The sequence below is a fragment of the Pungitius pungitius genome, chromosome 5 (assembly GCF_949316345.1).
Source record: "Pungitius pungitius chromosome 5, fPunPun2.1, whole genome shotgun sequence".
In the NCBI taxonomy this organism is placed as follows: Eukaryota; Metazoa; Chordata; class Actinopteri; order Perciformes; family Gasterosteidae; genus Pungitius; species Pungitius pungitius.
The window spans coordinates 14516283-14540089 of record NC_084904.1 but is presented as its reverse complement, the minus strand read 5'-3'; the positions used below and the strand labels follow the sequence as shown (position 1 = coordinate 14540089).

Below are 23807 nucleotides of genomic sequence, written 5' to 3'. Positions count from 1 at the left end.
AGTGCATGCAAACATCGACACACAGCTTCACAGTCATTCGCAATGAAATGGTGTAGCGCATCCTTTGCGAGGCAAACAAACTGCGGCAGCTCTTACTGTCTCTCAGTTGTGCAGCATCACTAACTTATTTACCACTTGGTTGCTCTCGCTTCATCACACTTTGAATGTTGGTACAGCTGGCAGCGAGTGGCCTTTTGCAAGTATGTTTGTAATTAGCATCGTGCCACATAAGCCTTGTTTTAATACCTTTTCAGAATCAAAAGTGCTGAGCTAGAATGCAGTTTAGCATCTTGAAACACAATGGTTCTGTCGTTTAAATGAATTCAACCAGATATTTAACATGGAATAATCATCCCAGTTTGTACAATATTTGGGTTGCAAAATATATTATTAACACATGCACTACAGTCACAACACGAGACATGTTACGTCAGCAGATTATCTCAAACGCGTAATGGAACATTGTTTGTGTTGTTTCTTATTTCCAATGTTCCACCCAGGGTTTCCATTAATGACCTTCAGTTCTATATATGCACCGTATATATTTTTAAACTTTACAAGGAGTTGGGTTTGCACAGTCTGCCCCTCTCTTGGACCTCGCCACTAGCCCATGGATGTTTTAATGTTGTAATGCTCCCGGCTGTCAGCCGGGGCAGACTCTCTGTGTATTGTAGAAAACAATATTTTTTTCCAATGTTGTGATTAACATCTTAATTCTGTCTTTCACTTAATATCAACTGTTGGAAAACAAGTCACACAAAACTAAACACTCACAAAAACATGCACATAGTATTTTGCAGGCAGCCCAGCATTGGTCATGGTTGTGCGGCGTGTAAGGGGATTGATTGTGGTGCTTGTGGGGTTCCAGTGATGACGGATGCTCACACTGATGCTTCTTCTGAATACAATACACCAGAGCAGAACAATGCGTGTATATGTTCAGTGGAACAGCTGTACAAGCCAGATAATCTAATGCTCCCTCTCTCTCTCCGAATTTAAAAACAGTTACTGCTCCTAAAATGAAACCGATCACTGAAAGCTGTATTTATATTACAGTACTCAGAACGCTACAGATTTAAGTCTTTATGCATATGTGATTGGAGGAGATTAATTGTAAGGGAGTAAAGAATAACATAATCTGAGGGTGAGCAAAAGAGAGGGTTCCCATTGACTCATGCAAAACTGAAAGTACTATTATCTCGGCGCGGCTCCAAATACAGAAGAAAAAAGGTGATTATCGTCCTCATGTATTCTCATTACTTATCCTGTTTCTTGTATCCATTCAATGTGACCATTTCCTATAAAATGTCAAACCAGCACAAGGAAGGTAGTACAAGCTGCATGTGAACCAGTGACTTAAAATATCAGCAAGGCCTGTCGTCATGTGGCTCTTAATGTTGTCGCTAGACGTGTGTGAATCCAATTCTAGGTCCAATTAAGAGAGAAGTGCCTCATTCTATCTTCCCATTTCTCACTCTCAGCTCCCATTTCTTCATCTGTGATTCGGGGAGGGTCGTTACAAAATGATTGCTTGGTAGAAAATAATCTCCTGTAGAATTGTCCATATGTGTTTAATTTGGAATAAATATTCAGGAGAAACCCCCCTCCCACGATGCTCTTGTTCCTGAACTAAGAACGAGTGGGAGGAAGATGAGGAGAAGGAAGGTGTAATGGAGCATGGGAGAGATGGAGCGACATACAGCTAACCATTTTAAATGTATGGGCTGCAGAGGATGCTAGGGAAACCTTGTGGATTAAATGAGTGTATGTGGGGGGGTCTAGTACAGTATTCTTATGTAGCAGCATGAACAGGGTCTTCGCCTGTTAAATGAAGATGAATGTTCTGCAATCAGCTGGGCTCACTGCAGCGTGAAGAGCGGCTTTATGATCCTCTTTTGAGCTTGTAGCTTAGCGTTTCTATAGATGTGGGAATCCTTCAACACAACCCAGTCATTGAAAAGATTGCACTTTGTCTTTTCTTTCTTCATTTTCTATATCCTGAATTTGTCGACTCCACAACTTCCTCCTCCTGTCTTCCTGTGCGTTAAACAGGCTTCTTATTTTTCGCTGTCTCACGTCTTTCTCCCCCCCCGATCCCTAACTCGACCTGTCTCCCTCTCCTTGTTCTTTTCCTTTCTCCTCTTGTCTTGTCAAAAGAGAGAAGTTGTAACAGACACAGGTTAGTTCCCTGTCTCTTGCAGGTTGAACCCTGAGGTGACAGTAGTCATTGTTGAGGCCAGGATACATTCAGAATTTTAGCATAGTTTATTGAACACATAATGCAAACAAAATGTAGTTGGAAGGTTGAGTGTATGACTTGTGCACCTATTTAATGAACTGCTTGCTCACTGTAAGTACTTGAGAGCACCTTTGCTTGAAGAAGAGCATAAAGGAGAGTCCATCAGTTTACCCTAGGCACAAACCTGATGATTGAATTTATGACACTGTGTAATTGCTGAGATGAAATGTGCAACCTTGCGTTGTCATAGCGGTTGTGTTGCTTGGCCTCTGCATTGTAGAGCCTGTGTGATAACAGGTAGCGTATTTCTACAGGGTCACCTTGGTGGTGTGATTGGGGGAAGGGAAAAGGCAGGAAGAATTAAGGAGGAAGCAGGCAGAGAGGGTGTGAGTCGGTAGGGGGGCATGCCGATGGGAGGGTGTTGTTAGATTAGCCTCTGGGGGCAGAAAGATGATGGGTGGAAGAAAGGGAGTGAAGAGAGATGGGAGAATAGAAACAATGGCTAACATCTTCAATAATCATCATACGTCTTCTATCACACTCTCATCCATCTTTTGGCCTGAAGGCAGCCGTGTGTGTGTGTGTGTGTGTGTGTGTGTGTGTGTGTGTGTGTGTGTGTGTGTGTGTGTGTGTGTGTGTGTGTGTGTGATCTCTCCTAGTGATAACCATAGGGTATAATGAACAAGTGGCGAGGACAGGATTCTGTCCTGATTAGTTGAAATTAGGTTCACTCATGGGCACAACTTTGTAAAAGGTTATTTCTTACACTGATATTGTTAGAAAATGACAGCTTTGCAATCATTGTACAGTCACACAAGACAAAGGAAAACTGGTCTTTAACATATTATTGTACCACGCACGCACACACTTGGCTAGATCACAGTATTACATATGTGTTCAGCAGATGGCTCCCTAAAAGTGTTGTTAGCATCCATTAGAGTAAAGACAAAGATGCATTCTAGCAAATAGTAATGCAGCCACTGGCTGGACCATTCAAACACTCCCACACAACCACACACACACGGTAGCTTGACTCATAGAAGCACATGAACCTATTGCACACTGCCTCAGCGACTCATTGGTGTCTCCGCTCATGAAGTCCTCAATCGATACCTTCACATCCCATTGCACTCCTATTTCAGCGGGAGAAAGACCCTTCGATTATACAGGCTGATGGGAACCGTCACGCACACACACCTAGATACTCCCCACAGAAGGGATTAAAAACCTTCACCGATCTTGTTCATTAGAAATAGGCTCAAAAAATTCTGCAGAGAAGGCAACGAGTACACAATCTTTAAGCTGAGCGGGGAGGGTCTGAAAAAAAAATCCAGTTCAGCTGCAAATGTCTGTGTCAGAGGAAATTTTGCTTGCAGATTAGAGGACACTTAAACATTTATAGAAAACCCTCTTGCACACTTTTTTGTAGTCATTGGTCAAGCTACTTTGTGCCCAAGGTTATCTATTTCTGCATTTTTACAATGACACAATCATTTCTCTCCCTGGGATGAGCCAGAATGGCATCAGCATATGATGTGCAAATGATGAATGAGCACACATAAAATATGCGCTAAATCTTTAATGCAAATTGAATTACTGAAGTGCATTTAGATTGTGTTAATAGAGAGGGAGATAGAGGCAGAAAGAGTAGCGTTAGCCCACAACACTGCAGCTCTGCACCAGGGGAAAGCAGCAGCAATGGCTGCAGATTCCCAGAGCTCCACAGAATGAAGCCATTTCGAGGGGGGAGATGGGAAGGGAGATGGGCTGCAGGAAAGAGAGGGAGGTGGGAGGAGGTTGATGGGCGAAGGGGCGGATTAAATGAGTGGGTCGTCAGGAATTCAGAACACGCGTATACTCTTAGACGACATCCACAAGGTGCCCTTTACGCATACAAGCATGTATGCCCACACACATTCACATGGGTGTACAAGCGCACGCTATCATTGTACACAGACAAAAAGTCCAGAAAAGACTCAACAGACAAAGACGGAAAAGAACCATAGTGTAAAATCCCCAAAATGTTTGACACAGCAAAAGGAAAAAACGATCTTTAGTATCGGAGAGCAATGCAAGTTCAAGTCTGTGTTTGTTTGCTCTGGTTGTTTTGTTTGTACTCTCGTTCCCCTCGGTTGCCTTCTCGTGAATCCCTTTTTTCCCTCCGGACATGAACAGAGGCTGGAGAGGAGATACATTACATCTCAGCTATTAAATATCTTCTCCTGTGGCGCAGCATTTTTAGTGAAGCTTTTTAATCCAATACGAAGGCTCCCTCTCAAAAAGGGACTTGATGTGTTATTCTGTAAGTGTTGATGCATCTATCAAAGAACCGTACCAGCAGCGTTTTCTCATTTGTTCTCTCTGGGTCTGTCTCTTCTTTCTTTGTCTCTCTTTTCTTTCTTGTTGTCTCTCAGATAACAGTTTTCCGGATGGGGTCGGAGGGTCATCAGGACATTGACCTTGCCATCCTCACAGCATTACTAAAAGGTGGGTGTGTGCGTTTACGTGCGTGTGCTGCAGCACAAATATACAGTATTGTGAACGGCTTCCATTTCCCTGTCTCCCTCTGGTAATGTTGTTATTTTGAAGCTTCAGTACTTAAATGGAGGGTGAAATTGTTTCAGAAAGCATTCCTCTCACTGTCCCACTTTGGGTTCATGTTCAAAGCACACAGACATGTTTTTATTTTTGTAGTTCATGGCTCAAGAATATAATATAAACAAGTGTATACTTACCGTTTCCATTTTTAAAGCTCCATTTTTGATCATTGCGTAGCAGGAAGACTCCGGAACAAACTCAGCAATAAGTCTCTGTACTACATTAGCTTATCAAACAATTGCTTTCTTACAGTTTTAGAAGAAACAGAGTATGGAAACTCCTTACGAATGCCTGCCCTATATACTGTAAGTCCAGTATTCACTTGACTTGGTCCACTAACTCCGAGCTCTTTTTACTGATACTTATTTTAGTTTTTCAGCAACACTGGTGGGGGGGGGGGGTAGTAACACCGGAACAGAAATATAACAGATTAGTAAGTAGAGAGAGCTGGAGATCTAGCAGCTGCAAGTCTTACACTGCAACTAATTGTTAATAATGGCAAGAAATCAAACCAAATTGAATTGCTGAAGTGTAGATATCCTCAAGTGCAAGCATAGCAATTAAACCCGAACACCCCTTCATCTACCCACTTCAACGTGTCCTCAACTCCTCTACACATAAACACACAGGGGATGCAAGATCCATGCTTTCCATTGGTTCTGCAGTAGATACTGTTGCCACCTCGAGGAATATGACGCTGATGTTGCCCGCTGGAGTTGGCAGCCGTGGCCTCACTCAAACACACCTGTGCATGATTAACTATCAGAGGAATATTTCATTCCACAGAGTCCCAACAAGTTTGAAGAAGGAGGGAGTGATGGAGAAACATGTTTTACATAATTTATGTGCAACAGTCAAGATGTATTATTTCTGTGGCCCATGCATCTTCCTCCCAGACACTTGCAATCGAGCAGTTTCCCTACGTACACATGTCTCACTTGTGTATTCTATCGACTCCAACTGTCTTCATCTTTGATTTATGCTCACGATTTTTTATCCCCTCTCTATTCATCGTGACACATTGTGATTGGAATGGCATATACACGAAAGAGTGAAGGGGGCAATTGAACTAAAAGAAAGATAATAAATAAGATGAAAAAGGAAATGAAAGGACAAACTCATAGAAGTGAAAGGATGAGAGAAAAACCCTGGGGGGGGAGGATCTTTATGGAAAACAACACAAGGGTCATTTTGCACGCAAGTCTCGTTCTGCATTTGAATGAGTGAATGAATTAGTGTAAAATTAAATCAGTCACATCCTGCCCAAGAGCTTCTAAAACACTGGATTAGACTTCTTCGCTGAAGGACAAAGCCATTGCGTGCAGCTCAACCAGGCACAGGAATGCACAGGGAGGGGAGAACATGGAATAAAAGGAGTGAGTGTGTGAAATAGAGAGAGATTTTAAAAAGTGGCCACAAGAAGGAATCTGCAGCAAAAGACACATGGGGTGACGGAGGGGAGTTAAGAGTATTTGATGGTCCGCTGTCTGAAGAAGTCGATATCTTCACCATTTGGTCCATGAAGGCAGTTGGCTGCAGTTCAAACTCCCTGGTAGCACATCGAGGGAACCCGCAGGCCTTTGATAAAGCAAGCCCGCCCTGCCTTTACACATTCACATATCTCCACTAAAGCTCTTAATAGCAAGGCTCTGTCTGAACTCACACCATTAAGCTCCAGTAATGCTGTACAGGCCTTTAAAACGGAGGGAGAGCATGGTGTAAAGTGATGATACTTCTGTGCTTATTAAAATGACACAGGCCTGTCTCAGCATAGGGGATTATTATTAGGCTTTATGTAACAGGGGATTTCTTTAAAGTCCGAGATGAATTGTTGCCCCATCTTTCTCATTTTGGTTAACTCCTCCCTGTGTGTAGGTAAATTATTAATGTTCACAGCAGACTGAGCTTTTGTTCAGTAGCACTGGTTTTTAATTGTACATCGTAGCCTACAGCGCTAATCAGTTCTAAAAGTTAGGTTTAGTTTGATATGTATTGTCCACAATTGATTTTATACTGCCTGAAATGTCGAAATAAGACTTATCAAATACAATCGACACTGTATCTCAGTTGTATACGCCCTGCCCTACGGTAGGATATTCTGTACCTACTAGAGCCATATTTCACAACAGTTTTTATGTTAAGATGATCATTAACCCCATCACAACGATCATGCATTGTGAGAATATTGGCAGATTTACATCCAACGGCTTGTCCTTTAGCACACAGTGATGGCATGCAATAAAGTTATTACAGTGATGAGAAAGGTGAAGAAGAAAAAACGCGATGCCATCTATCACTTTTTCTTCATCCTTAGTGCCTTTGATTTTTGTTTTGTACTTTTCTATACTACTTTAGTATTACATTAAGCTAATTAGTTCTGTCCAGAAACCGTTTTTCTTAACACTGCCTAACTGACCTGCATACATATCTACCAATAAAAGGCCTTAAAAAGTGTTCATTTGTCTTTAGTTCAGTTTGGAATGTTTTTTTATGTTCTCAGTCACATCACTGTGAGATGTTCTGGTATTCCTATTCTCCCACTACACATTTAGATCACGCAGTGAGTCTATATCGTGGTCTCTATGTGGTACATACTCCTCTGGCTGTGTGCCTATGCGCTCTATGTGGTAATGGCCCGTTAGTCACAGTATTCAGCAGGTTCACGGCGTGTAACTGCAGATCTCTGCGCGCTCATCAAACCAATCTCTGCAGCCCTGCTCATGCGTTTCCGCAGAATAGAAAATAAGGCAGCCTTAGCCTGCTAATTAGTTATTGGAACTGGTTGATTGCCAATGTAACCCATATGGCATTTACATCCAATTCAGTTTTTTGTCAGAGTTAATAGATGTTAAAGTTTGAATTCCACTACATTTCTTAGCAAGACCCAGCCTACGTGGCTGGTTGAGGCAGAAGTGATTGGTTAAGGTAAAGCGTTGACCTTGAGTAGTTCTGGTCAGGATAGCTCATTTGTCAGGGCACAGAACCTGAACAAATCAGGTTATTGCTAAATAATATGAACATGGATGCCTTGCTAAGATATACATATAGGGAGTTCCACTACTGAGAGAGAGATAGAGAAATCTAGAGAACAGCTGCTGTAAAGCCATAAAGATTTAAGAGTGGATTTCTTTTCATGCTGAATTATTGTCAGCAGGGAAATGAACATTATTACTAGCTGAAGATTTATTGCAGTCTCAAAACAGAGGATGTTTTGTTAATGTCTTCTGCTGCTTCGGAAAAGTGTGATGAATCTCCTGAGTCATGTTGCCATACAGTGCTAAAGGGAGGACTTATATTTGTAGGCCGATCCCAAAAGTTAACAATGCCCTCATTCTGTCGACAAATAGCCAATGGAATCTTGGGTTATAGTTAAAAATGTCGTAAACATAAATGTATGATATCTAATCTCTGGCTCATTTTATACATTTAATGGCAATCGTCATAAGTAAAAAGCCACGGTTATGCTATGAACAATCTACAACGAGGCTTTAAAGACAGGCTCGTCAGCGGGAGTGTCATTTAGCCACTTTGAATCCAGGAACATTAACTGACATATTTGATGTTGCATAGCAAAACTCCACAGACCATATTCAGCTTTGAAAAAAGTGCATGAATACAAACTCATTTATGATCCTTGGGACTCATCACAGCTCTAAACGGCACATAATAATGTTAGATTTAATATTTGAGTGCAAGCGAAAGTACTCACCACAGTATTTTCTTTATATACAAATGGAGATAGATTACAGTGGGATATGTTTCCTAACTTTAAACCGCTGCGAGTGATATTGTTATGGGTAAGCAAGATGCTTTTAAAAATTCCCTGGGTGAGATCTCTTGAGTTAGACACTGTTGTTCGTTAAAAGTGGTTTGTAAGAACCTCTTTTGTTAAGACGTGCTGCAGAATGTTTCGGTTATTCTGCCCTGGGATTCAGAGGTACTTAAGTTCAAAGTCTTCACATCAGGGGAGAAGCTGCAGACCAAACTCTTCACAAATCTCAATACCAGAAGTATATTTGAAAACAAAGTATTGGTGGACTCCCATGATGGCACTAGCTGCCATGAACCTTTGGTCATGAATAAATGACCAGGAAATTCAAGGCAGAGTTCTACTATTTTTAAAGACTGAGCGGTATTGTAACCAGCAGCCATGGTTTGCAACAGGACTTTCCCAGAGGCAGCCTTTGACTCGCAAATAACTGACCTTGTTATTTCTGACTATAAGACACGGTGAGGTTATGCATCCAATGGTAAACCTCACAGCCGGTTAGTGGTCCTGATTTCAACTCCATGCCAATTTCATATTTTCAGTGTTTAAGCAACTCTGTTTTCTGGGGACATAACAGTTTCTCCCACACTCAATCCTCTCTTAGGTGCCAATGCTTCAGCCCCTGACCAGCTGAGTTTGGCTCTGGCTTGGAACAGAGTGGACATCGCCCGCAGCCAGATCTTCATCTACGGACAGCAGTGGCCTGTAAGAAAGAACCAAAAACCACATCGATGAGAATACACGTACTGCAGCAGATATGTTGTTTATTTCGCCTAAAAAGGTCTATCAATGTACCCCATTTTGATGGTACTGATGGGTCCTGGGTGAAAACGGACAAATGGTTGTATAAATTATAATTGTAATATAAATAATGATAATATAATTTTAAAGTATGCATTTCTTGCAGTTTTCATTTACAATTTGAGCCAGTGATGAGTTGTGTTTATTTCAACATTATTTGGTATGTTTTAAAATTATTAAATGTGGGTAACATGTCATTGGAAATTGGAAACTGATGGTGATAAATATGTATTTTTTTCCATGGATCTGTGGTATGTGTTGCTGTTTATGCTCTTTCCCATGTGTCTTAGATCGGCTCCCTGGAGCAGGCCATGCTGGATGCCTTAGTTCTGGACAGAGTGGACTTTGTCAAGCTGCTGATTGAAAATGGCGTCAGTATGCACCGTTTCCTCACACTGTCCAGACTGGAGGAGCTCTACAACACGGTAATAACAAAATGCACATTCAATGTGATGCACACCAGGGAACAATTTAGATATTGCTTGAAAGGTTACTTATGCAAAAAAAACATGGTGCTGATTTTAAAACACTGTAGCTGGCTGGGAACAGTAGATTTTGTCATGGTTGATATATGTATGTGTTGTGTTTTTTTTTCTTCAAAAGAGACATGGACCATCCAACACACTGTTCCACCTCGTAAGAGATGTCAAAAAGGTAAGAAAGTCACGCCGCCCCTTCAGCTCTGTGGCTGCTCAGTGCTGCTCAGGCACACTGTATGAGAATATTGGCCTAAATGTGTGCATTAAAGACACATTTGACCATATCGTTTCTGTTGCTTTTTTGCATTATTCTATTTGCATCAATTAGTGCGTCTACAGTTTAGTAGCCCTAGTTGCTGTCACTGCAAATCGAGACTGGCATTTCTCTTTCAGCTGCAGTTGTGGGCTGCAGTGGCTTTGTAGAGCTATGCACGACTGTCATCCCTCTCATGAGTTTTCAGCAATGTACTCTGTGCTTGATCTAAGGCACACACACTATCATGGTTAACAAACACTGGATTGTATTAAAAAATGCTTTATCCACAGAACTTGAGTGAGCAAACTGAGGCCGCTTTGAAAAGCTGTGAGGCTGAGAAGTAAGAACTCAGTAGACACAATTTATGAATTTCTATTTTTATTTGTATTAATAAAAAACAGTATCACATGTGCTCCTGCAGCATGAAGTATCATCTGATTCACACATTGATTGCACATCCCCTTACTTATAGAGGGGGGATAGATTGTATTTTTCCTCAGGACTGTATATTCTATATATATATATATATATATATATATATATATATATATATATATACTGTATATATATATGTGTGTTTTAAATGATGAAATGGTGGATGTTTCTCCCCTGGCTCCCCTTAAGCCAAAACACTTCTACAGCACCTTGATGATTACTGCAATAAAATACAGCTACCAAGAACTTTAAATTCAGTACATGTCTGAATGCCATTTAGAATTGATCCCACAGGTGAGGGATGATTGAGAGGTTAGCAACATCACCATTAGCATTGAAATGGGTTCATTAATTAAAATGTGACTGATTACAGTAAAGCCGCATCCTCCCCTGGGAGTGGCTGAAGAGGCTTGATGTTGTAATCACTCCTCATTTTCCTCCTTCCTGTCTTTCTGAACACAAGTATTATCTTAAGTTGTTACAGAGAGGATATGCATTTAATATTCTTCAAACAAAACCACTTGGCACACATACAAAGCACTCACACACGCACAGCGCATAGTGCATGGCATACATCCTCATCTTTTGGCAGAGCTGTGTGTAATTGCCATAGTGTAGCTGATTGTTTGTGTATAGTTGTTGCGTAGTATGATGCCAATTAGATTGAACTGCCGTCTTTCAGATTCAGTCACAATGTCGCTTTGTTTTTTCGCTCTCATTCTTCTCTGTGGATCGTTCGGTCATACGCTTCACAGGTTTCATTTTGATTGAAATGCAGATGTATTGCTAATAACAGCTGTAAGGTCCCGTGAAGGGTACTCTCGGATATAAACTTGTTCACTCATTATATTGTGTAAAAGCTGAGTCAGACAACAGCAATTCTCAGCGATGGCCCGTGAACTAATGCTGCAAAAGCAGAAATTGTTTTTCCTTGATGACCAATGCTGTTTTGTGGACACAAGTTGATGGCAACAGTTTGGGTTGAAGCGGACAACACAGTCACAACAAGCGTTGTCACGGAACACTGGCGCCCGGCCCCCGGTTCCCCCTCAGGATAATACTTTGAGCTCTGTCAACAGCGCACGCACGATTAGCTGCCAGCTAAACTGTCTCCATGTTGAGAGACACGTGGAGGCAACTCTATTGTCTGGACTCCTCTTTGGGCAGCATTAAATAGTGGCTGTTAATGCAGTGGCTGTGTTGCAGTGAATTTCTGAGGGAAACAACTTGACTGCCCTGCAGAAATACAAACGGCAGCTCTCTAAGCTCTCAAGCTCACGAGGTGTAAACAGTTATTAGCTTGAGCTTCACCACCACGGGGACTTAAAGAGGACTCGACTGAGCGCACACTATTGCTTTTAAACTACATGTATGAGGAGGTGTGTGTTTGTGTCTGCCATGGGAGACAAAACAGTATTTGTGGCTATCTTTACTTCCTGCAGGGCTTTGTCGGGCTTTACCCCCGGGTCGATTGTCATTGTCCTCACGTGAAAGAGCTTCTATTGTAATAGAGACTAGCCTCCGGTCTGTCTGTCCATGCTATTGCCCCTCTCTTCCAGGCTAATGAGACATAACAACTCTCTCTCTTTCCTTATCTTCAAGACTGCATTGAACCTCACTGAGAAGATCTCATTATTTCCCTAAATGCAATTATAACAAATCATTGTTTTTTTATGCCCTTCTTACTTGACTTAATATTTTCTCTTTAAATCAAATTGCACCCGAGTTTTAATTATTTTCTCGCTTTCTACTCCCCTGTGAGAGAGCAAGTTACAGCTGTTGGTGCTTTTTTTCTTTTTCACAAGAGAGCTTTCAGGAATAATTCCGCAGCAATTTTGGTTTTGACCAATAACGAGACTGGGGGAATAGCTCCAGATTTCTAAATTCAAACCAAGATACAAATTTCTTTAAATATTGCAAAATGCAAAACCATGAACTGAACCACAGTCTGGTTGAGATGAAAATATATTATAGAGGCTGGAAGAGAGATCTTGCCTGAGAGTTTCTGTGTTTCTCATTTCTCCTGCTCCTGCTCACTGACATTGTGTGTTCTTTCCAAGCGAGAATATCCAGGTTTCAGTTGGATCTACTTCAAGGTGAATCAGATAATAACGTTTTATTTCATAGCCAAAAACTCTTTCATATGGATTTTATTGAAGTGAGTGTGTATGTTTTGTACTATTTATCATTCTCGTTTACCTTCCTTTATGAATCAGGTGTCTTGGGTTTTTGCCTGTTAACACTTTGTGTTTTTTTAGGGAAATCTTCCCCCGGACTACCGCATCAGCCTCATCGACATTGGACTGGTCATTGAATACCTCATGGGCGGCGCATATCGGTGTAACTACACCAGGAAGAGATTCAGAACGCTGTACCACAACCTCTTTGGACCCAAGAGGGTGAGTGAATGATTCTCATTAATGTATTTCCACTGTGATGTCTGGGAGTTTTTCAAATTGAATTATTCAAAGGGCTGTTATAAGTAAAATGAGCTTCATAATCAAATTAGCCCTGATGAGAGCAGGATGAATAATAATTAGTAAATTGTGTTTTATATTTAAATGAATATAACACTAAATAAGCACTAAAGAACAGACCGGCTAATGCAAGTACTGAACATGACCGAATGAACAGGAGACCTGAGCGTTATAAGTGTTATAACTAAACTAAATCCTTTAATGTGATTTTCTTTCTGAAAAGAAGAAATATTTTCTCTCTATAAAAGATTCAACTGCTGTTTTGGTTAGCTTATCTCCATGTCTCAACTGCTGGTTAATGTAGCACTAGGATGGAATATGAATCTACACATCTATAACTGATAGCCCGAAATTAGATATTTCAAAAACATTACACGGAAAACCTTATATAATGGAATTATTTGTAACGTAATCCACATAAATGATTTTTCAAGGTTCTGTTCAAGGTTGAACACAAAATTCTTCCTCCTGTTATTCTGCATTGTCTCATCAATTACACACTATTCCAACATATCAATCATCCATAGCAGTGGCTCTTCATTGTGTACCATGATAACCCCAGTAATCAACACACTTCATATCAATTACTACATTATGCATCTCACTGATTAGCGCACCTTCAACCTAAGTGGAGGACCTGATCACTGAAATCATGTGCTGTAGTATTTTGCGGCTGTGTGTTTTATGCCACACAAACTGTACGTTATCTACTCTATGGTCCCATTCTGATGTATAATTCTTCCTTCTGCCTCAATACCTCACACACCGCCACACGTGTGATGAAAATAGAAGTATACGCAGCTGCGTCTGAAACACCATATTTCTGCTCGATTGCGCGCCTTTATGTTTGTGTGTTTGTGAATGTGAGTCGTCATGTGCCTGTTTCTCACAGTGCATATATACCATGGCAGCAACAAAGCAGCTGGGAAGACAGAGATAAAGCGAAAGGAGAGAGAGAGAGAGAGAGAGAGAGAGAAAGAGAGAGAGAAAGAGAGAGAGAGTCAGTTCCAATTTACTGTGATTTTGTACATTAAATACACATGTGATCACATGATCACACACGCAACATTTTTTTTAAATAAGAACAAAGCCTTGAAATAGATGCGGATATCAAAAGCCCCAAAGGAGACCTGAGCTATTTTTACCATCTCAGATGATGGCTCATGAATGCCTAATTCATTCATGCCCTGCTTTAATACAGCTACCCAGTCCTTTCAATACACTCTGCTTTTAATACTTGCAAACATGCAACCGTAAGAGTTTATGGCTGTATGTACACCATACTGCGAATTACAACAGCACCAAACCGTTGTTAAAGAAAACCATTTACTTCAAGTGAGTGACTTCCCGTAAGAAACAAGAAGTTTGGTCTCATGTGAGTAAGTCGCTGTGTCAGTGTGTGCTGTGTGTGTGTTGTGCTTATAGAGTAAATTACTCTATAAAATACATTATATGAGGTCTTGTTCTGCTTGTTTATGCTTCTGTTGCTTTTCTAGCCGAAAGCCCTGAAACTGCTGGGAATGGAGGTGAGTGTTGATCTCATCGAGATTGTTATTCAGTCCTTCCTTCTCTATTCCTCTCCCTCGTTTAAAACTCTTTCACTCTTTTCCGCCGTAGCACGTTGATTGGATAGTCAATCTGCAGGGTCTTTTCAGCAAAAGTAGTCAGTTACTCTACAATCTTTGAAAGGAAGACCGTAAGGCATATTTAGTTCATTTTGCTGGCAATCTGTATACAAGTTTAAGCCACTTGAAGATTGTCGTCAGATAACATTAATAATACATTTCAATCTACCTTGTACAAAATGTATTTTCACATTCCTTTTCTCTTCAATTTATGATACGAAATAACACTAATAACACTATGTAACTGCTTCATGGCTCTAGACAATATACATGTATCTAACTCGTATCATACATGTCATAGCAGCCCGGTAACATCTAATGGATTCGGTAATGACTGACCTTAGATAATTACAAAATACAGTGTTTGTGTACACCATGGTCACATGGATCAAGCCATGATGTATCCAAATCACAAAGCTTGCGTTGCTGATAGTTTTCTCAGAGGTAATTATATCTAATGTGCATGGATGTTCATTCTCTTTTATGTCTGCCTTTTTAAAGAATTGTCGTTGTGGGTTCTGTCTGTTTGTGTCCGTCAAAGTACTCAATGCCTTGCACTCTTTTTGTATTCAAGCTCATCATTTTATCAATATGGGAACCTGGACATACTACCAATACATAAACGACTCACTAATTTATAAATATCCATTAATTCCCAAAACCCTTGCTGACATACCATTAAAACACTAACTGGCAGTGTCAATCCCTTCAGACAAGGAGTAACTGGAGACCTAAAGAAAGTGTAGAAATCCATGCCTTTTATGTATATTTTATGTGTAGCGCTTTGTCCTTCCACCTGTGTCCATTAAATTGTGATTTTGCTTCTACATTCAACTAACTTTCATCATGTGGAGGGCGAGCGATGTAAAAAAAATCGCAGATAAAAATATTTGCTGGGTGAAATGACCCCCTAGAATGGAGACTTCAGAAATAAAGTCACAGGTTTCATCCAAATATTTGGGTTTAGTTTCTAGTCTAATCTTAATCCAAGGCAACATAAATACATACGTAAATAGTTCAGCATCAATTTAGATCACTCCTAATCTTGTTCTGGGAATAAACCTCTTCCGTAACAAGTCACCCCAAAGTATGTATATCTACATAGCCGTCTCCTTCTCTCCCCTAACCACAAATAACTAACTCGCTCTGGATGTACACCAGGACGACATGCCAATCCGCAGAGGCCGCCAGAAGACGACGCGCAAACGAGAGGAGGAAGTAGACATCGATTTGGACGACCCCGAGATCAACCACTTCCCTTTCCCCTTCCATGAGCTCATGGTGTGGGCCGTGCTCATGAAACGTCAGAAGATGGCGCTGTTCTTTTGGCAGCACGGTGAAGAGGCCATGGCCAAGGCCTTGGTAGCGTGTAAGCTTTGTAAAGCCATGGCACACGAAGCCTCCGAGAACGACATGGTGGATGACATCTCCCAGGAACTAAACCACAACTCCAGGTGGGTGAGAGGAGCCTTCTGTCACCAATGCTCCAAAGGAATGTGATGTTATTGTCCTGAGATTAACTTCCTTCTCAGAGACATTTCTGTGCTAAAGGGTTAATGCAAAGACAAATGGCTTGTCTAGAGGGTAACGTCTATCTTCACAGTCCATCACCTGTGTGCAAATACACACACAAACACACTAACATGCCTTCTTCCCTGCAAACTCACCAGTTTCAGACTTCTCAAGGGCCCTATGGGATGTAAGTGGCAAAAATACAAACAAATCTGGTAACATGCATCATTGTTAGTTTAGAATAAGCATTTGAGATGAAGGTAATCACCTCGATATAAAATGCTGGCTCTAGAATTAACTGTTGATTAAGGTGAACATTTTTAGATACTGCAAGAGAAGCACAGCCACGCCAACTACAACTCCCCACACAAGCTTACTTACGCACATTTTCAAAGGACAGCAGCATATTTCGAGTTTACTTTCCACAGAAAATTTGGCCGCTATCCGCAGAGCTCTTTTATGTGCACACATTTGGATATCTTCATGTAAACTTTGCATATGCAGTGTTTCTAAAAGCATTTCTTAGCTTGCTCTGGGGATATTTGTGTCAATGGGGGAAAAATAACATGTGTGGAAGCAGTACAGCAATCCCTGCATGCTGTTTATGGAGTTGGAATATATACATTCATAATTCATATACATTTGTTTTGTGAATCTTCCCAACCCCGGCCATATCAGTAGCTTGTTATCCACAGGAAGCTACACAGGATTGCTTTTCAGCGTAGTGTGCAATATTGTGCTGTTTGTTTTTCAGTGACTGAAATTGGGGTGAAACTTGATCTCAAGGCACAGGTTTATGTTTTTATTGGAAGTGGACGTAGTACAATGCTGGGGGTGCTTTGCAGTCCTATATTTGTTTTTTTCCCCCAAATAAATATGTCATATTAGCCCTGTAGTTCTGTAATCGTAACCCTGACATCTGCACACTGCTTCCTTTGTTCACCATGCAGTACACAAACATTAACAACTTGAACAACCCTGTTCACCTTGAAAAAGATACAGACATAATTACCAGGGATGAATAGGGCCCTGTTTGCAATATACACATGTCTGCGTCTAATCAATAAATTAGATATGCTTGTCATATATAGCCTTGACCATGCCAATGTTGTGTGTTGATATCCAAAGTGTTGTGTGGGTGTCTGTGTGTGTGTATATGTTTGTGTGTGCAAGTATTTGTATGCAAGTAATCTAATCTGCTTCAGAATTTGGCCAGATGTTTTCTGATTCCTTGACAAGATTCATTACAGTTTTACACGTTTAGACAAACTCATTGTCTCTGTTCATGTCTCAGTATGCCTGTAAAATGTCCTGCAAATAATTTCCCAGAGAATTTGGCCAGCTGGCAGTGGAACTCCTCGACCAGTCCTATAAACAGGATGAGCAGATGGCCATGAAGCTGCTGACGTATGAGCTGAAGAACTGGAGCAACGCCACCTGTCTGCAGCTGGCGGTAGCGGCCAAACACCGAGATTTCATCGCTCACACCTGCAGTCAGATGCTTTTGACCGACATGTGGATGGGACGCCTGCGCATGCGCAAGAACTCGGGCCTGAAGGTAATAGCAATGAGCCAGGGAAGGTCATGAGAAACCAGCTCACCTCCCAGAGAATCTATCATAGATATGGCCTGGAACGTAAATGTGGATCACAAAAACCTGAGATGTGTGAAAGTGTACAGATATGAAGCTAGATTACAAAAAAAAACGTTTTGGACCCAATGTGCCCAAATTAAAGACAAAGGCCACTTAGTATCAGCTTACTACAGAGGTATACAGTACATACATACATATGTTGGCCGTTTTGTGTAGAGACATGAAATGCTAATTATGCCCTGAGGGATCCGAAAAATATAAATAGACACCCATATACACTAGCTGTGTTTTCACAACCACTAAAGTCTTGGATTAAAAAAGCCTTATAGAAACAACACACTTAATGATGATGCAGTCTTCAAAACAGGTGTCACAATGTGCTTAACAAAAACATTTAAGCAAATAATTGTAGCAAAAGTGAATAGAACTTGATCTATTATATACTCTTGGGTTGTCCTTTGAAAGTCAACGTTGACATTAACTATGATGCTTCTTTTGCCTGTTAAAAGCCTGGAAGCAGAATTTTCGACCTTTAAAAACCTTGAAATGGGGTCCAACACATTTTATGTGGAGGCACGTGTGGTCAACATCCCTTTGAGACGAGAAAAGAGGTGCCGCTGAAGACGGGTGGTTGACTTTTGAGCAGTTTTTGCTCATGTGGTTCTTCCAGACATCTGGCAGGAGGGTTCAGATAAGCGAGGTTAGAGTTGTATATATTTTGGGGGCGTTGCTGACGGGGAGGCTGGGTTCACACTCATTCATACATACAGTCGGCGTAGGGTCATGGCTTTGGCAGGCTGCATTCATGGAGCAGGGCAGACACGGAGCTTCTGCCAAGCTCATCGGAGAAAGAAGACAAAAGAAACAACAAACAGGATAGAACAAGATAATATGTGTGCACATTTCTGAGTTGCTTTTGTTGTGAGGGTAGCCGTGTTCTGCACTCCCACGTGCTCGCTCATATCAGGACGGTGAATTGAGGAGATGAGTACATTGATTGCTTTGCTACATCGATTAGTTTGACAAATGACTGACTTGCTTTTGACTCCTTGATGCTGCTGTTGACAAGAGAAGCTCAGACATTGATTTCTGTGCTGTGGTTGTAATTCTGTTTCTCACTTGTCACTAATTCTCCTCTTTTATCCTTTTCATGTTTAATCATTCTGTCATCCGACTTTACTGCCAGCTTCATTATTAAATTATACCTTCAAAAAATCCATGTAAGCTTAAATTGCTTACATTTCCGTTCAAGGTTGAGCCAGCAGTCCATGCAATGAAAACAGCTTCATGTCACTATTCCATTATTCAAAGACAACTGCTTTCAGCGACAAGAAGTCACTCAATTACACATCAACGTCTCTTTATCTTGTTCTTCACCTTCCCACTGTGTTGCTGTGCCTCTTTATTGTTCGACTGGTGTGGATGTGAAGTGTTTAAAGCTCGCTCGGCCTCCTTCATCTGCGGCGTGTGTCCCTCTCACGCATCGTGGTAGCGAAGCAGCCTTCCTTTCCTGTCTGGACTCTTTTGTAATTGACTTCAACAATGGGAACACCTGCTTGGTTGTCCTAAATACTGAAGCTTTCAGCCCGGGCATGATGGGGAAGGTGTTCATGTGGATTTCAAATGTGTGTGTGTCGCATGCCAATTATGAAGTTTGGTTTGTTCGAGGCTCCCTGTGTCCTAATTTCCACAGCGCAACTCAGGGAACTGTACACCTTTATCTCATCTTTGATTCTTCGCTTCCAGGGCCTCTCCTTAACGTTCCATCCTCCTCTGCCGTCACTTTCTATCTTCCTCACCAAGGTGATCTTAGGCCTGCTTCTGCCGCCGTCCATCCTGAGTCTGGAGTTCAAGAACAAGGATGAGATGTCCTACATGCCCCAGGATCAGGAGGCCTATTTGCAGGAGAAGGAGGAGGAGGAGCCTGAGAAACCAGCCAAGGAGAAGGAGGAGGAAGACATGGAGTTCACAGTAAGATCTTACTGTGAGGCGCAGTACAACTCCGTGGTGAGAGAACCCACCTCAGCCCTGCATCTCAGAATTTATACACATATTAAAACTTAAGACAACACATTTCAAGCCTCAAACTGATTCATTTGACACAAAGACCACACAGTGCGTCCTTTGTAAATATCTATCGTGGACCAGTTTGAGTTTTTTCCTTTTCTTCAACAATAAAACTTCAAAACACACACAAATACCCACACAGTTCTCGACACAAACACATATTCGTTTCTCTCCTCGGGCCCTTGCCGGTCTTAGGACCCTTCCAGCCAGATACACCTTTCCTGTTTCTTGTCGTCTCAGCAAAGACATGGTCGTGGAGTTGTAGCGTCTCAGTCTGTCGCCGCTTGTTGGTTCCCTCGTGTTCTTCCATCTATCTCTTCTATTTCTCTCTGCTTTTCCTATGGTCCTTTTTGTTCCTCGCCCAGCTCTCTCTCTTTACCCTCTATGGCGTTCTGCGCCTTCTCTCTCTCTCTCTTCTCTCTCTCTCTCTCTAGCTCTTTCTCACTTTCTCCCTCTCCCCAAGCTCAGTTCTGATTGAGGTACAGTACTGTATGCCAGCCGATTGCTGCCCCTCGTTCTCTCCCATAATGACGATGGCTTGCTGCAGCATACCACTCAGCATGTCGGCTGCTGAGCATGGGAGGCCCAGGCTTTTGCATTACATAACCATGCCCGCCTGCTGCTGCAGAGCTTAAATCATGCAGAGTCTGACTACCTTCCCCCGGCTCACAGTGGAAGGGTTGGTCCATCTGCATAGACGTGGATGTACAGCAGGGTTAGGACGCGTTGCATTTCAATCCAATCAATTCTGGAGATGAGACCAAGATCCAATTTGTGTGTTGAAGTAAGGCTACAATTTTAAGACACAACGTGGATCTAGGGTCGTTCCGTTGAATGATTGAACTGAAGTTGAACGCCCTTCAGGAACCCTGTACATACTCTCCATCTGCATTGAGGACAGCCAGCAAGCCAGCGCAAACGGGTGATTTTACACATGCTGTCCTTGAGGCACAGTGGTGTTAAAAAAACGGACCCCGCTGCCAGAGAATGCATTTGCAATGAGCCCCTTGCTATTGCCCTGGCTTCTGACTGTACAAATGCAACTTCAGATACTTATGAATCACACAAAGATTCATACAGATATACACAAACTGCTACACCACAGAGGGAGCTTGTTTTATCCTCAGATGCTTTTGATGAACCACAGCGTGATGAGCGTTGTCCACTTGCTGAAAGTTTAAAGTGCATGTTCGGTACAGTGAACGCATGGTGGGATTTACACACTGGCATCTGAATCTTTTCACCCTGAAGGCCTTAGACAAAACCTCTGTATGTTTTGCTTATTTGGAAAAAATCCATTGATTCCTAAGTGATGGGAATTTCTTCGTTGCTTTTTTGAGTGATAGTTATTTACTTATTTTGTGACCTGGGAACTTCTACCAATTCATATATTTAAATATTTTGACGAAGTTTCAAACGTTGTATCTTTGCGCAGGTCTACGACTGCCCTACAAGGGCAGAGTGCAGTAACAACACAGTAAAGTTGAGAAAGGGTTTAAAGTTTAGTCTGGACTGTAAACTGTAAAAAAGGGTCTGTAATGCTTTCATTACCACAAACAACTTGGCTATGGAAACTATGTAATACCTAAAAATGCAGATAGCCTTCTACACCCTGCAAAGGATGCTCAAAGAAATGTATTATCTGCTGTGCGAATGAGCTTTTTTATGTGAGATGCTAACTTTCATGGTTTCCCGACAAAATATTCCAACACTCTATTATGTAAATATTTCAATATTTGACTAAGTATATTTACCAAGAGTGCTATTAATACTTATATTATGTATGTTCAAATAGTCCGATAATGTATCAGGCAGCTAAGCGAGCTACCTGTGGAATAACAAACTAAGTAACCAAAATATCAGTTCATGGGAAGGGAAAGTGTCCAAAACCAAGCTTTACTTTTAGCTTTGCCTGCTGTGGCTGCCTCACAAGCGGTTTTCACTTTATAAAGCCCCTATACTTCAGTTAATCTGTTCAGTTAACCCTCTTTCAATGGTAGAGAGTGCAGTAAAGCACACAGAGCACCAACAAATGGCTTTTAGGTCCACTTTGCAGTTACTCCATGTTCAAAATGCTCTTATCACAGAAATCTTTTACCCAATGGGTTACTGCATTCTGCGCTTTTGGAGCAGTGTACACACAGTACAGTCCACCTCTTGACAAACAATACAATTCCATGAATGAACTCCCTCAGAGGTCTGGGGTTGCCTTGACATTGAGACCATGACCCATAAAATCTGCGGGCTCCGACCCTCTCTCATGGATAAGGAACTGTGTCACAAATTGAGATATCTATGTCTGATTGTTTTCTTTCTCTGTCTTCTTTCCGTCATTATCTTCTCTATCTTCTGTCTCTTAATTGTTGTCTGAGACACAATCCATGAGTGTCCATGTCAGCGTCATACTGTGTTCCCAGTCTTCACCCAACACTCCACCTCAAACACACATTTCACATTTTGGAATGATGACATTGCCTGTGCTTGCTTATTTTATTATGATGTTAAAACTGTTCAGTAGCCATAATGTAACCCTCTCCCCTTTCTGCTTTTTTCTTTCTTATTCAACCCTTCCTATCCCTCCTCCTCCCTTCCGCATACTTGTGTTTATCTGTGTCTGGCCTCTGCATCTCCTCCACTCATCCTACTCCACCTTTCCAATCCATTACATGTCCCTCGTCCCGCGCTTTGATTCCATTTATCCCCCCCGCCTTCCACTCCTTCCTCCCACGCCCCATGTGGGGTTTACATTCCCCCAGGCGATGCTGGGCAAGGTAACCACAGAGACATCCAGAAAGAAGGATGTTGAGGAGGTTCAGAAACGCCACCGCCTCATCCCCCTGGGACGAAAGATATACGAGTTCTACAACGCTCCGATTGTCAAGTTCTGGTTCCATACGGTCAGTGTCGGCTTCTGCAACACCACCAAGCTGCTGCTGGCAGTGTCAGTGCTCGCTGTAATTCTGCAACGGCGTCAGTTCTCTGGCTCCCCGCTGCTCGCTTCTCCTGCCACACTGCCTCTATTTCCATTATCCTCCTCCTCCAGCCTGTCATCACACAGCTTTGCTGGGATGACAAAGTTTAGAGTGAGAGAGATGGGGAGACTGCAGCAACACAGTGAGAAAGTGACAGGAGGTTTTGTATCGACAGTATAAACACTCACCGAAGTCTCTTTGTGTGTTTCTCTCAAGTAAATATTACTTAGTTTGTCGTTGCATTTTCATCTTAACAGCTTTATATGCAACACTTTTTTATCTGTTTATAGCTTGTGCTTTGTACAGTATCAGCCTGTGAGTGCACGTGTAATATTTGGTGTAAGATGATTTTTTTTGTCTCTGGGCTCCTTCAATGTGATCGCCCCGTGAGAAAAACTAGCAGGGATTTAACTGTTGATTTATGCTAAGAAAATAGTTAGTATGCCTCTTATTTTACCCCATTTTATCTCATCTGGCTATGCATTAATTATGCATAACCCTATAACTCCCCCTCCTGCCCTTCCGGGTACCCTTTACAGGGAATACAGGGCTGTGAAATTCAACACTGCAGCTGCACTTGTAGAACAGATGCTGGGTTTTCTCAGGGTTGAAATGTGGTCTTTACCTCATCACCAGATTTGCGTTCAAGCTTGTTACAGTAGAGGGTTTTCCCGTTTAGAGTAGAATTATCCAAACTCATCACTCACACTAGCTGCATGTGGAATGGTTTGACAGTCCCGGTCACAAATAATTAAAACCACTTTTACTCAAGACTGATTTAGGCATGGACTAACAGGGATACCATCCCGGGTTGTTTGTAGTTCCTTTATAATGTAAATATGTAAAGTACCTAACATTTTCACATAGTTTAAATGGTCTAAATGGATACTATATCACTAATGGCTCAAAGAAAAATGTCAAATATCAGATTGAAATCCAGTAACGTTATGACCTTTTGAATGAGGAAATTATATGAAATGGGT

General features: G+C 41.6%; 1 protein-coding gene across 11 annotated transcripts in view; it reads left to right on the top strand.

The window, feature by feature from the left end:
• Window positions 1–23807, top strand: part of trpm3 (transient receptor potential cation channel, subfamily M, member 3) — a 100046-nt gene that overhangs the window by 64417 nt on the left and 11822 nt on the right. For 4 of the 11 annotated variants that reach the window (XM_037483233.2, XM_037483237.2, XM_037483236.2 and 1 more), the window contains exons 9-18: window positions 4654–4726; window positions 9211–9311; window positions 9698–9832; window positions 10011–10061; window positions 12836–12976; window positions 14551–14580; window positions 15841–16133; window positions 17521–17749; window positions 19589–19756; window positions 22609–22749. In XM_037483233.2, the coding sequence (XP_037339130.1) occupies window positions 4654–4726; window positions 9211–9311; window positions 9698–9832; window positions 10011–10061; window positions 12836–12976; window positions 14551–14580; window positions 15841–16133; window positions 17521–17749; window positions 19589–19756; window positions 22609–22749 (1362 nt within the window). Of the gene's footprint in view, window positions 1–4653; window positions 4727–9210; window positions 9312–9697; window positions 9833–10010; window positions 10062–12835; window positions 12977–14550; window positions 14581–15840; window positions 16134–17520; window positions 17750–19588; window positions 19793–22608; window positions 22750–23807 lie in introns of all 11 variants that reach the window. The other 7 variants (XM_037483231.2, XM_037483235.2, XM_037483234.2 and 4 more) reach the window with 3 other exon arrangements.